The following is a 13,033-nucleotide window of genomic DNA, read 5'->3' on the forward strand; positions in this document are numbered from 1 at the left end:
CTTGGGGAAAGAATGGAGGGTCCATCAGCCAACTCTGGGGTCCTAGGCAATTACCCGGTTTGCCCCTATGGAAGCACCGAACTCTGTTAATCTGGTTTCATAAAATAAAATGAGCAGAAGACACCATTTATTTTTCCCCTTGTGTATTAGTATGCGGTGATAAACACAACAATAAATAAATCAGAGGTTGGATTTATGTAGAGGAATAAATAACACTTTATTAGTAAAGATCATACATCAGGCCACACACAGACACACTGCACACACATTACATGCAAGGCATGGAGCAGGAAGCCCCTCCCCTCCCTCTTTGCCAGCAGGCGGAACCTTCTGACTGAGGCAAGGGGAGCGCATTAGGTGGTGCACAGAGGGCGCTCAACTAATTTCGTCCTCCACATAGTGAGAAGGTGACAGCAGGGTGAACGGCTGGAGAGGTATAGGGGATAATCTGCTGGAGCTCCCCCACGATGCTGCCTGTAAGAGGGGAGACCCTGGTCCGGCAGGCTGCCCTCCTCTGCTGGTGAGTCTCTGGCATTCATTGCACTGCTGCACGGCTCCTCCTCCAGCCATCTCTGCTGTATAACATGAAGCAGAGATACTATCCTATCTGGCTTATTCTACTGTCTAGACCGGCTATTGGCTTGTAGTGCTGCTGGATGGAGGGACCTTTCTCTGCCATTCTCTTTTTATTAGGACTTGTAAATGGTCTGCAGGATTCTTCATATATTTCTCTGCTTCTACTAAACTTACAAATCTTGAATATCTATCTGCACAGTGGTGTAACAATAAGGGCTGCGAGCATAGCTCACAACTGTCTCTCTTTTGGAGGGGCAGTCCCTCTTTGGGAGCCCTGTTCCTCTGTCCTCCACATTTGTCCCTCTTTCTATACAAATATATGTATTTCTCTACTGAAAAATGTGTTTAATTGACTGTAAACTTTATTCCCCTCTTTTAAATTGTGTATTTCTTATTTTCAAATGTAAATATGAAGGAAAATGAACTAGGGTAGAGAGGACCAGTGTGGTTTAAATTATAAAGCAACATTTTTCTTATGAAATCTTTATGGTAAGTGTGACAGGGGCATGGCTTAAGTGTCCCTCTTTCTCATCTCAATAAGTTGGGAGGTATGTGCAAGCCATGCAGCTGCAGGAGAACCTGGGGCCTGCATAGGGCCGTTTGGGGGGGGGGGGGGGTGCAGGAGGGGTAGCAGAATGAGGGGAGAGCATTGGCCCCCACATTGGAGGGGGGGCACTCACCGCCCCTCCCTCATTAGAGCTCCCCCTCCAGCATTAATCGACAGTAGGAGCTGCGGCGTGCAGACACTGACATGCCTCCATGCTTCCACCGCGTAGGTCCAATGTCTAAGTGCCATACGCTACTTCCTAATAAACAGGAAGTAGCGTCAAGACGCTTAGACATTAGACTTCCGCGTTGGAAACATGGAGGTATGTTAGTGTCCTTGCACACCGCTGCTCCTACCGCCGATTGTTGATGGGAGAGCCTGAGGTGAGGGAGGGGGGGTGGAGTGGCCCTGCCGATGTGGGGGCCAATGCTCTCCCTCCCCTCATGCTGCAACCTCTCTTGTCCCCCAAAACTGCCCTGAGCGGGCCCCGGGGGGGGGGGGGGGGGGGTTGCAGCATCCAAATTCTCACACGGGGGCCCAGTGATTTCTAGATATGCCCCTCTGTATTTGCACCTCTGTCCATAGTGTCCTCAACCTCTACCCTGAGAACCACACATAAGCTGTACTGTTAGGTGCTGCAGCTTCCCACCAGTAGGAATAGTCAATGTATAGTGACCAGACATCCCAGTTTACATGGGACATTTCCCCAAATTAGGGTCCCCCATCCCAGGCACAAATGTGTATCAGGCAATGTCCCAGGTGGGCTGCCAAATATTCCAGCCACCAGACTCTATGGCCACACAATTGGCTCCCATGCTGGGGTGGCAGCACTATGCATATGACCCTGTCAGGGCATTCTGCCACAGGGTCATAGGAATGACGACTTGTACGATGCCATGGGGACAGAGCATCGCACCACAAATGCAGTAGCCATGTATAAAACTTGCCTTAAAGTAAACCAGTTGCCTGGCAGTGATTTCATACATAAGTAGTGTCTGAACCACACACCTGAAACAAGCATGCGGCTAATTCAGTCAGAAACATCTGATCTTCATGCTTGTTCAGGGTCTATGGCTAAGGCCTCGTTCACATCACAAACACGGATGGCCATGCGTGCGGACCGCAATGCGTACGAACGCACGCCATCCGCGTTTGTGTGCGTTGCGTGGCTGATCCCATCACTGAAAAGTGAATGGGACAGCCACGCGTTTTTACAAAAAATGCGTGCAGCATGCGTTCCCGGACCGCACAGGTCCGGAACGCATGCAGTGTGAACATCAGACATTGCACTCTATGCAATGTCTGATGTCGTGCGTGTCGGCCACCTGCACGCGTTTCCAAAACGCGGCTGGAAACGCGTGCAGTGTGAACGGGGCCTAAAAGTATTAAGAGATCTAGCAGGACAGCTAGGTAATGAGCATTGTTTTAAAAGAAATAAATATGGCAGCCTCCATATTCTTCTCTCCTCAGGTGTGCTTTAAGCTACTAGATTCCAATAAAATTAGAGAATTCATCAGGGATCGATTAACTTTTTTTTTTCACCACTTTCCCCAAAGCCCAAGCCATAAATATTACCAATTTTCCCAATCAATTTTCAATTGGTGCTAGACTGTTGTCCAGGGCTGTGGAGTCGGTACAAAAATCATCTGACTCCCAACTCCTCAGTTTATGAAACCACCGAGTCCGACTCTGACTCCAGATAACTAAAATTGCTCCGACTCCTCGCCTCTGACTCTTTAGTCTAATACTTATCAGGGCCGTGAAGCTGGTACAAAAATCATCCGACTCCTCAGTTTATGAAACCACAAACTCCAGATACCCCAAATTGCTCCAACTCCATAGCTCTGCTGTTGTCGGCAAAATATTACAGCTGTGGCAGTTTACATAGCAAAGCCCAAGTTGGCTACAGCACCATTTCAGTTCACTTGCTTGTGTCAGGTGTGTGATTCAGACACTACTGATGCCAGGAAGATCAGCAGGATAACTGATAGCTGACGTACAGTGGATGGCACCTGAGTGTTCACATGTTCTCTATGCATTCTCTTGCTGTTGGGCAGCAACAATCCCAGCATGTTTGTCCTGTATCTGCTACTGGCAAGCTACACATCCTAGCATTTTCTCTTGCATGTTTTATCCCCCTCTGGTATTATGTTACGTTAGACTCCTAAATTCCTGCTGCTGAACTACAGATTCCAGCATGTGCCTCATGTCTTGTAATTGTTTTGCAGCCGCATTGCAGGAAGCAATGGCCTTCTGTGCCGGGAGTCTGGTAAGTCCATTTTATTTGGGGTGTGTGTATGTATATGTTTGTTTGTGTGTGTTTCTTCTGTAGAGGACTTTTAGAATTGGTAGTTATTCGAGGGGTGTTTTTTACAACAAGGATGACTTTCTAGTATCCCTCAGGGCCCTTTCACACTGTGGCAGTGCGGTGTGGCAATTTGCTGCAACGCTACCGCAGGGCAATGGAAACCTATGAGGAAAATCGCATTACCTGCACTGCAGTGCACCGGAAATCTGCAATCTGACGTGCTTCCGAAACTAGGTTACCGCGTGTGTGGCTTGCGGTGGACCGAAAGTCATGTAAGTCTATGGCAACGTGTGTCAGTGTGAGCACCCGCCGCGGGTTTTACGCGGCGCGCTGATGCATATTTTTTTGCAATATGCTTCCGCGCACGTCATAGCTTGGCGAACAGGAAGTTAACCTCACTTCCTGCTTGGCCGGATGCCACACTGGGAATACCAAATGGTAATGCTGTATTTCCTGAAGGCCTATTTCTGGTGGTGCGGTGAGGCTGCCGCACAGCCAATATGCAGTGTGAAACCAGCCTCAGTGGATGGGATTGAAGTTCAGTTTACCATAGCTGTGTGTCTGTAGGATCAGTGCACAAGCAGCGCAATGGCACGCTCTGTTCTTAGTGCTCGTGGTAATGGAGGTCCCCAAACGTTAAAAAAAGGCATTCTATTGTTTTATACTTTGGGGTAATTTTGTATTCCTCCAAAGACTATAACCCCAGGAGAGCGACCATCCAGCTTCTGGCTGGACCTGGAGAACCAAGCTGGGGCGGCTAATTACCCGTTGGCTTACACAATGGTTGCAGGGGTTTGCATCTCTTTTCGCCTAGGTACAAGGTCACTACAAGGATTGCCTACATTTTCCCATATCAGTGGTCAGCCCGTGTACATCTAAAAAGGGCGCCTCAGTAATTTGGGCACTGGGTAAAGCCGTTAGTCGAATATCGGTACAATTACTGATATTCTACTTTTAGGCAATGGGTAATACGATAGTAAAATATTGGTCATTTTTACTGATTACTTTACTGTCCCCAAACCCAACCCCCTTCTTACTTGAACCCGCCCTCTATCAATGTCTAACTCCAACCAAACGAGTAAGCCCCCCCAGTATTTTCATGGTTAAACACCTCTTCTCTATGTTCATCTGTGGCTAAAATCGATATTTATCAGGCACCAAATTACTCGCTTGGGACCACTAAAGTTACAATGAACTTTGCAGTTTATGCGGCTCCCATGTTACCAAAGCTCCACCAGCACACAAATTACCTGCTCACTACCCAAAGCTCTGTACACACGCTATACAGCAAGTGAACAGGTGCCTAAGTTTAAAGTGAACCAGAGACGAAGCACCCTTGTGTATTTTACCATAGAAATCAGTGGGAACATTAGAGAAAACATTTACCCTGCTCTCTGTTCCATCCTCACTGCTAAGTGTCTGTTATCTAGCTGAGATAAGAATCCCGGACTGAGCATTGATTCTGGCTTTGCTATAATGACTCAGCTATAATGATTCCTGAGCAAAGCCAGCAGGGGGCAGGCTTGGACTTGAAGACAGCAAAGAACACAGTCTCAGCTATAATTATTCTGTAGCAAAGCCAGACCGACTGCTTAGTCGGGATTATTATCTTAGAGGTGATAACAGGCAAATTAAACAGAGAACAATGTAACAAAGAGCAGATTAGGTGTTTACTGTCATGTTCCCACTGATTTATAAGGTAAAATACATGAGGTTGCTTCATCTCTGGTTCTCTTTAAAGGTGTACTGATGTGACTTGATGAGATGGACATGTGTATGTACAGTGCCTAGCACACAAATAACTATGCTATGTTCCTTTTTTTTTATTTCTCTGCCTGAAAGAGTTAAACATCAAGTATGCAAGTGAAAAATCAGGTCGGACTATAGCCTAACCCTCACTGAAGAGGAATTGCAGCCATAAAACTCTCTCCAGGCAGTAAATGGCTTCTGGGAGCAGGAAAGAGATAAAAAGGGTCAAAAATTCATAGATTTCACCTCTGACATACTTCAATAAAGTCAACAAGAGTCATTGAGCAGAGACAATGAAACATTAAAAACTAGATTTAAATATAAAATAAAACTGTGGGATATCTAAAAATAAAAAGTCATTTTTAGGAGGAGGAGGAGGACAGATACAATTGTTTTTCTCATCAATTCATTTTCACCTCAAATGTCCTTCAAAGGACAACTGTAGTGAGAGGTATATGGAGGCTGCCATATTTGTTTCCTTTTAAACAATACCAATTGTCTGACAGCCCTGCTGCTCTATTTGGCTGCAGCAGTGTCTGAATCACAGCAGAAACAAGCATGCAGCTAATCTTGTCAGATCTGACAATGTCAGAAACAACTGATTTACTGCAATGCTTGTTCAGGGTCTATGGCTTAAAGTATTAGAGGCAGAGGGTCAGCAGGATAGCCAGGTAACTGGTGTTGCTTAAAAGGAAATAAATATGGCAGCCTTCATACAACTTTCACTACAGTTGTCCTTTAGGTCACGATTGTTGGGATAACAGATGACCAGAAATCAGCCCCTTAGACTGGAAAGGCTTGTATGATGTCGTTTGAAGCCATAGAGTGTTTACATTTTCCAGCCTTAACCACTTGCCGACCGCCTACAGCCCATGGGCGGCGGCAAAGTGGATGCCTTAAGGACCGCAATACGCCTGACGGCGGCGGGTCCTTAAGGCGTGTCCGGGGAGCGATCACGTCATCTATGACACGCGCTCCCCGCGGCGAAAGGTCCCGCCCACCTTGCCCGATACCCCGCCGGCCAATTAGCAGCGCCGGCGGGGTTTAAAATTACGATCTGGGCCAATAGAAATGTATAATACACTTTGTTTACATGACAAAGTGTATTATACTGGCTGCCTCCTCCTCCTCTGCACTCTTCGTCGCACGGATCTCGGAGGAGGCAGCCCTGTGCAGGAGCAGCAGAAAACAGTTTGTGAACCCACAGATCCCCCCCGATCGCCCACCCCAGCCCTCAGGACCCCCCCCTGACCACCCCAGCACAGCAATAGTTGCACCCAAGCACCCCCTAATAAACCCATCAATCACCCCCTGCCACTATCTGCCGACGCTATATTGTAGGTTAGGTCCCTAACTGCCCCCTAGGGTCCCTTGATCACCCCCCCTACCCTCAGATGCCCCCAGACCCCCCCCCCAGCCCCCCACCCCTGTATACTGTATACTACTGTATACATCTGCCTCACCCACTGACCACCTGTCTATCACCTGTCTGTCACTTGTCTATCATCCCTTGCCACCACCACCCATTAGAGCAGACCCTAAACTGTCCCTTGGGGGCACATGATCACCCACCCAGACCCCCAGATTGTCCTCAGACCCCCCCCCCTGATAACCTCCCCAGTGCATTGTTTACATCTATTCTCCCCTGTAATCCCTCACTGACCTCCCATCGGTCACCCCCTGTGTCTGCCACCCATCAGATCAGGACCCAGTCTGCCCCGTGCGGGCACCTAATCAACCCCCCTCACCCTCAGATCGCCCTCAGACCCCCCCCCCCCCCCCCCAATCACCTTCCCAGTGCATTGTATTTGATTGTGCTGTCATTGTATTTGATTGTGCTGTCATTGTATTTGATTGTGCTGTCATTGTATTTGATTGTCCCGTAATTGGCTTTGATTGTCCCGTGATTGGCCTGTGATTGGCCCGTGATTGGCCCGTGATTGGCCTGTGATTGTCCCGTGATTGGCCTGTGATTGTCCCGTGATTGGCCTGTGATTGTCCCGTGATTGGCCTGTGATTGTCCCGTGATTGGCCTGTGATTGTCCCGCGATTGGCCTGTGATTGTCCCGCGATTGGCCTGTGATTGTCCCGCGATTGGCCTGTGATTGTCCCGCGATTGGCCTGTGATTGGCCTGTGATTGTCCTGCGATTGTCCCGCGATTGTCCCGTGATTGTCCCGCGATTGTCCCGCGATTGTCCCGTGATTGGCCTGTGATTGTCCCGTGATTGGCCTGTGATTGTCCCGTGATTGTCCCGTGATTGGCCTGTGATTGTCCCATGATTGGCCTGTGATTGGCTTTGATTGTCCCGTGATTGGCCTGTGATTGCTTCTGATTCCCCACTCGCCACCACCCCCCTGTCACTATCCTAGTGATCTAAAAACAGTGATCAGTGGAAACTGTCACTTTTTTAGTATCACTAGTGTTAGCAGTTAGGCCAGTTAGCTAGGCCCCTTTGTTAGTGTCAGTTAGTGCTCAGCCCACTGCACCACAGTCACTAATTAGCGTCATCACTGTCGCTAATTAACATTGTCACTATATAGTATCTGTAAGTGATCATTACTGATCGCAGTCAGATCTATTAGGGTCACTAGGATCCACTAAAAAACGCAGTGTTTGCCCAATCAGGTCTGATCGTTCGCCTGCACTTGCGTTCAGCCCACCCCACCGCAGTGACAGAATTTTTTTTTTCTGATCACTGCAAAAACCACTGTACACTAGCTGTGCACTGTAAACATCAGTTTTGATTTTTTTTTTTTTAATCAAAACTCAGTGATCACAGCTTTCTACCGCTCAAATACTCCCTTTCGCTAAGTAGGTGCTCTTTTTTCTGGGTAGTCTCAGAGGAATACCCCCTAAATTTAGCAGTCCACCATGGCAAGAAAGGGGTATTCCGATGATGAGGTTCTCAGGTACATGGCCCAGTCGGATGAGGACGATTGGGACGAACCATTCGACGAATCATCTGGGTCAGAGGTTGTACCTGAATTGAGCAGTGGCTCACTGACCGATAGTGATGACGAGGTTGAGGTCCCGGCTAGAGCCAGGCGTACCACACCCCATGTCGTTGGACCGCAGGTGGCGCAGGATCAGCCTCAAGGGCAGCAGAGTGGTGCTCGTGCTGGTCTGAGATTTCATGGTGGGGCAGGCACCAGCAGCACAGCATCTCCTGGACCTAGAACCAGTACTTCCGTAGACCCTGGTGAAGTGGCGAGCACCAGTGTGGAAGTTGAAACTGGTTCGGTGGCACGTGTAGTAACACCCCAGTCGCAGCCATCAAGTACACGGGCTCGTACTACCCCTAGTTTACCAGAGGTGCTGGCAAATCCAAATTGGCAATCCCCTGATACCGCCGCACCCGTACTGCCCCCTTTCACCGCCCAGTCTGGAGTCCAGGTGATGACAGATAATCTAGGATCGCCCCTAGACTTTTTTTATCTGTTCATCACCCAGGATCTCTTAGACCTAGTCGTGGCAGAGACCAACCGTAAAGCCACACAATTTCTAACCGCCAACCCGAATGTCTTCCTTGCCCAGCCATTTCGGTGGAAACCAGTCCAAGTTTCCGAACTTAAAATTTTTTTGGGCCTTCTCTTACACATGGGACAAATCAAACAAAATGTGTTGCGGTCTTATTGGTCTACAGACCCATCACAACATGTTCCCTTGTACTCTGCTGCCATGTCCAGGACACGATTTGAGAACATCCTGCGCTTCCTGCACTTCAATGATGATGAAACCTGTCATGAAAGTGACCACCCTGCTTTTGACCGGCTCCACAAAATTCGGCCCCTCATAGACCACCTGTCATCAAAATTTGCAGATGCTTATACCCCTGAACAGCAAATCTGCGTAGATGAGTCCCTCATACGTTTTACCGGGCGCCTTGGCATCAAACAGTACATCCCAAGCAAGTGCGCCCGGTATGGGGTGAAACTGTATAAGCTCTGTGAAAGGGCCACAGGCTATACATCTTATTTTAGGGTCTATGAGGGAAAAGACTCCAAATTGGAGCCGGTCGGATGCCCTGACTACCTGGGGAGCAGTGGAAAGGTTGTGTGGGACTTGGCGTCACCCTTGTTCCAGAAGGGGTACCATCTTTATGTGGACAATTACTACTCAAGTGTGGCCCTCTATCAGCACTTAAAGTTAGAAGGAATCCGATGCTGTGGCACCGTGCGGCATAGTCGCCGGGGCTTCCCCCAACGGCTCATTACCACCAAACTTCAACGGGGGCAGAGGGCCGCATTGAGTGCTGACGACCTGCTCGCGGTGAAATGGAAGGACAAGAGGGACGTTTACTTTCTGTCCACCATTCACGCAGACACGACAGTCCAAATTCAACGGCGAACTGAGGTCATTGAAAAACCCCTTGTCATCCACGAGTATAATACCATCATGGGAGGGGTGGACTTCAATGACCAGAGGTTAGCGCCCTATTTACTTTCCAGCAAAACAAGGCGCTGGTATAAAAGTGTCCTTTTATTTAATTCAATTGGCAGTTTACAACAGCTTTGTTCTCTACAGTAAGGCTGGGAGAACTGGATCGTTTCTACAATTTCAGAGACAGATCACTATGGAACTCCTGTATCCAGGAGGTGCCCGGGCCCAACCCCAAGATGCAACTAGCCGGCTGCATGGAAGGCATTACGCCTATCCGATTCCGAGTACCCCAGGTCACCGAATCCGAAGAAAACGTTGTCGTGTCTGCAGCAGGGCTGGAACAAGGCGTGACACCACTGTTTATTGTCCCCGCTGCCCTGACCAGCCTGGACTATGCCTAGGGGAGTGTTTTGAGAGGTACCATGAGCAGGTACACTATTAGAGAGTAGGGAACTACAGACACAGCGGTAGGCACACAAGGGTCTCTCAGTGCTATTTCACACTGCTGCGATGCGTTAGGGCACAATGCCTAGCGAAAGTCACACTTTGCGGTCCCCCCCTACGCCGGAAGTGCTCGACTTAACGCTAGTGCATGCCTACGTTACTGCGTGGCTTCTGTGGCAATTTCGATCGGCCCGGAAGTCATGTTAGTCTATGGCGACGCAGTTCATTACTAGGCCGAATGCTACTCTTGTGGTATTCCCTGAAGGTCTGTTTTGGACGATACGGTGCGGCGGGCTCGACCCACCGGATATGTCAATATGCAGTGTGAAACCAAACATCGGGTTTCCAGAGACCCTAATACACAGGGCTGCCAGAAACCTCTCCTTTCACTTGGGACAAAATGCGTAATGTACTTCGCCACAACTCTGTGCGATTTGCACTTCACACATTGTCCCATGGGGGAGGAGAGGTTTGTCCTCGGGAGGTAAGTTAAAAAAAACAAAACAAAAAACAGGTAAGCAAAGAAGTTAATGTTTAGTTTGCAATGTTAAGGTTTTTATTAAAAAAGTTCAGTTTATTAATGTTAATGAAGTAATTGCTTTGCTGCTTGCCTGTTTTTTTTTTTTTGTGTGTTTTTTTTTCCTTTTTCCATCCAATAACCTTCCAGGTGGACCGAGCGAACGACTAACCAGCTGCAGCACTGATGGTGCATCCTGACAGAACATTGCGCGTCTGTCAGCTTACACATAAGTCGGTGCATGCAGCGCTGCAGGACGAGATTTCTCCTCCGCAGTCAAAAAGATACGTTTGCCGAGGCATATGGGCCGAGGAGTGGTGTTGGGGATTCATATGCTTTGGCAAACACTTTGTATCAAAAAAGAACTCTGGCAATGATTTGTTCATCCACATCGATCGGTGTGAATGGATAAATCAGGTTTGCCAGGGCATACGAGCTGGTGGGTTTGGATTTTTGGGGCGGCAGCTCCTATGTCCTGGCAGACGCCTTCCTCCTCTTTTTTTTTTTTTTTTTTTTTTCAAAATTTTTTGGCAGATATTTTTTCATCCACATTGATTGATTGTTTGACGTTCATTTTTCCTTTCAGCCCACAGTGCATTACCCTTATGCCCAATATAAGGAGTATAGCAGAAACTCCTAATACTGGCCATACATGTAATGATTGCAGAGACCCTAAAATGCCAGGACAGACCCCACGAATGATGCCATTTTGGAAAGAGGACACCCAAAAGTATTCCGTGAGGTGCATGGTGAGTTCATAGAATGTTTTATTTTTTGTCACAAGTTAGCAGAAATTGTGGTTTTGTTTTTTTTTTTTTCTCACAAAATGTCATTTTCCGCTAACTTGTGACAAAAAATAAATTTTTCTATGAACTCACCATGGCTCTCATGGAATACCTTAGCGTGTATTCTTTCCAAAATGGGGTCATTTGTGGGGTTTGTTAACTGTCCTGGCAAGTGGGCGGGGTGCTAAATTTTGAGCACCCCTGTAAAGCCTAAAGGTACTCATTGGACTCTGGGCCCCTTAGCGCAGTTAGGGTGCAAAAAAGTGCCACACATGTGGTATCGCCGTACTCGGGAGAAGTAGTAAAATGTGTTTTGGGGTGTATTTTTACACATACCCATGCTGGGTGGGAGAAATACCTCTGTAAATGACAATCTTTTGATTTTTTTTTTACACACAATTGTCCATTTACAGAGTTATTTCTCCCACCCAGCATGGGTATGTGTAAAAATACACCCCAAAACACATTGTACTACTTCTCCCGAGTACGGCGATACCACATGTGTGGCACTTTTTTGCACCCTAACTGCGCTAAAGGGCCCAAAGTCCAATGAGTACCTTTAGGATTTTACAGGTCATTTTGCGACATTTGGTTTCCAGACTACTCCTCATGGTTTAGGGCCCTTAAAATGCCAGGGCAGTATAGGAACCCCACAAATGACCCCATTTTAGAAAGAAGACACCCCAAGGTATTCCGTTAGGAGTATGGTGAGTTCATAGAAGTTTTTATTTTTTTTACAAGTTAGCGGAAATTGATTTTAATTGTTTTTTTCACAAAGTGTCATGTTCCGCTAACTTGTGACAAAATATAAAATCTTCTATGAACTCACCATACTCCTAACGGAATACCTTGGGGTGTCTTCTTTCTAAAATGGGGTCATTTGTGGGGTTCCTATACTGCCCTGGTATTTTAGGGGCCCTAAACCGTGAGGAGTAGTCTGGAAATCAAATTCCGCAAAATGACCTGTGAAATCCTAAAGGTACTCATTGGACTTTGGGCCCTTTAGCGCAGTTAGGGTGCAAAAAAGTGCCACACATGTGGTATTGCCGTACTCGGGAGAAGTAGTATAATGTGTTTTGGGGTGTATTTTTACACATACCCATGCTGGGTGGGAGAAATAACTCTGTAAATGGACAATTGTGTGTAAAAAAAAATGAAAACATTGTCATTTACAGAGATATTTCTCCCACCCAGCATGGGTATGTGTAAAAATACACCACAAAACACATTATAGTACTTATACTGAGTATGGCAATACCACATGTGTGGCACTTTTTTGCAGCCTAACTGCGCTAAGGGGTCCAAAGTCCAATGAGCACCTTTAGGCTTTACAGGGGTGCTTACAATTTAGCACCCCCCAAAATGTCAGGACAGTAAACACACCCCACAAATGACCCCATTTTGGAAAGTAGACACTTCAAGGTATTCAGAGAGGGGCATGGTGAGTCCGTGGCAGATTTCATTTTTTTTGTCGCAAGTTAGAAAAAATGGAAACTTTTTTTTTTTTTCTCACAAAGTGTCATTTTCCGCTTACTTGTGACAAAAAATAATATCTTCTATGAACTCACTATGCCTCTCAGTGAATACTTTGGGATGTCTTCTTTCCAAAATGGGGTCATTTGGGGGGTATTTATACTATTCTGGAATTCTAGCCCCTCATGAAACATGACAGGGGGTCAGAAAAGTCATAGATGCTTGAAAATGGGAAAATTCACTTTTTGCACC

At 47.2% G+C, this 13,033-nt stretch overlaps 1 protein-coding gene across 1 annotated transcript in view; it reads left to right on the forward strand.

Moving 5' to 3' along the window:
* The first annotated feature begins 339 nt into the window (after positions 1-339).
* Positions 340-13,033, forward strand: part of MRPL48 (mitochondrial ribosomal protein L48) — a 33,067-nt gene continuing 20,373 nt past the window's right edge. Inside the window, exons 1-2 of the mRNA XM_068264673.1 lie at positions 340-520; positions 3,352-3,392. Of these exons, the coding sequence (XP_068120774.1) occupies positions 468-520; positions 3,352-3,392 (94 nt within the window). The 5' untranslated portion in view covers positions 340-467. The remainder of the gene's footprint in view (positions 521-3,351; positions 3,393-13,033) is intronic.

The sequence above is a fragment of the Hyperolius riggenbachi genome, chromosome 2 (genome assembly GCF_040937935.1).
Source record: "Hyperolius riggenbachi isolate aHypRig1 chromosome 2, aHypRig1.pri, whole genome shotgun sequence".
Taxonomy (NCBI): domain Eukaryota; kingdom Metazoa; phylum Chordata; class Amphibia; order Anura; family Hyperoliidae; genus Hyperolius; species Hyperolius riggenbachi.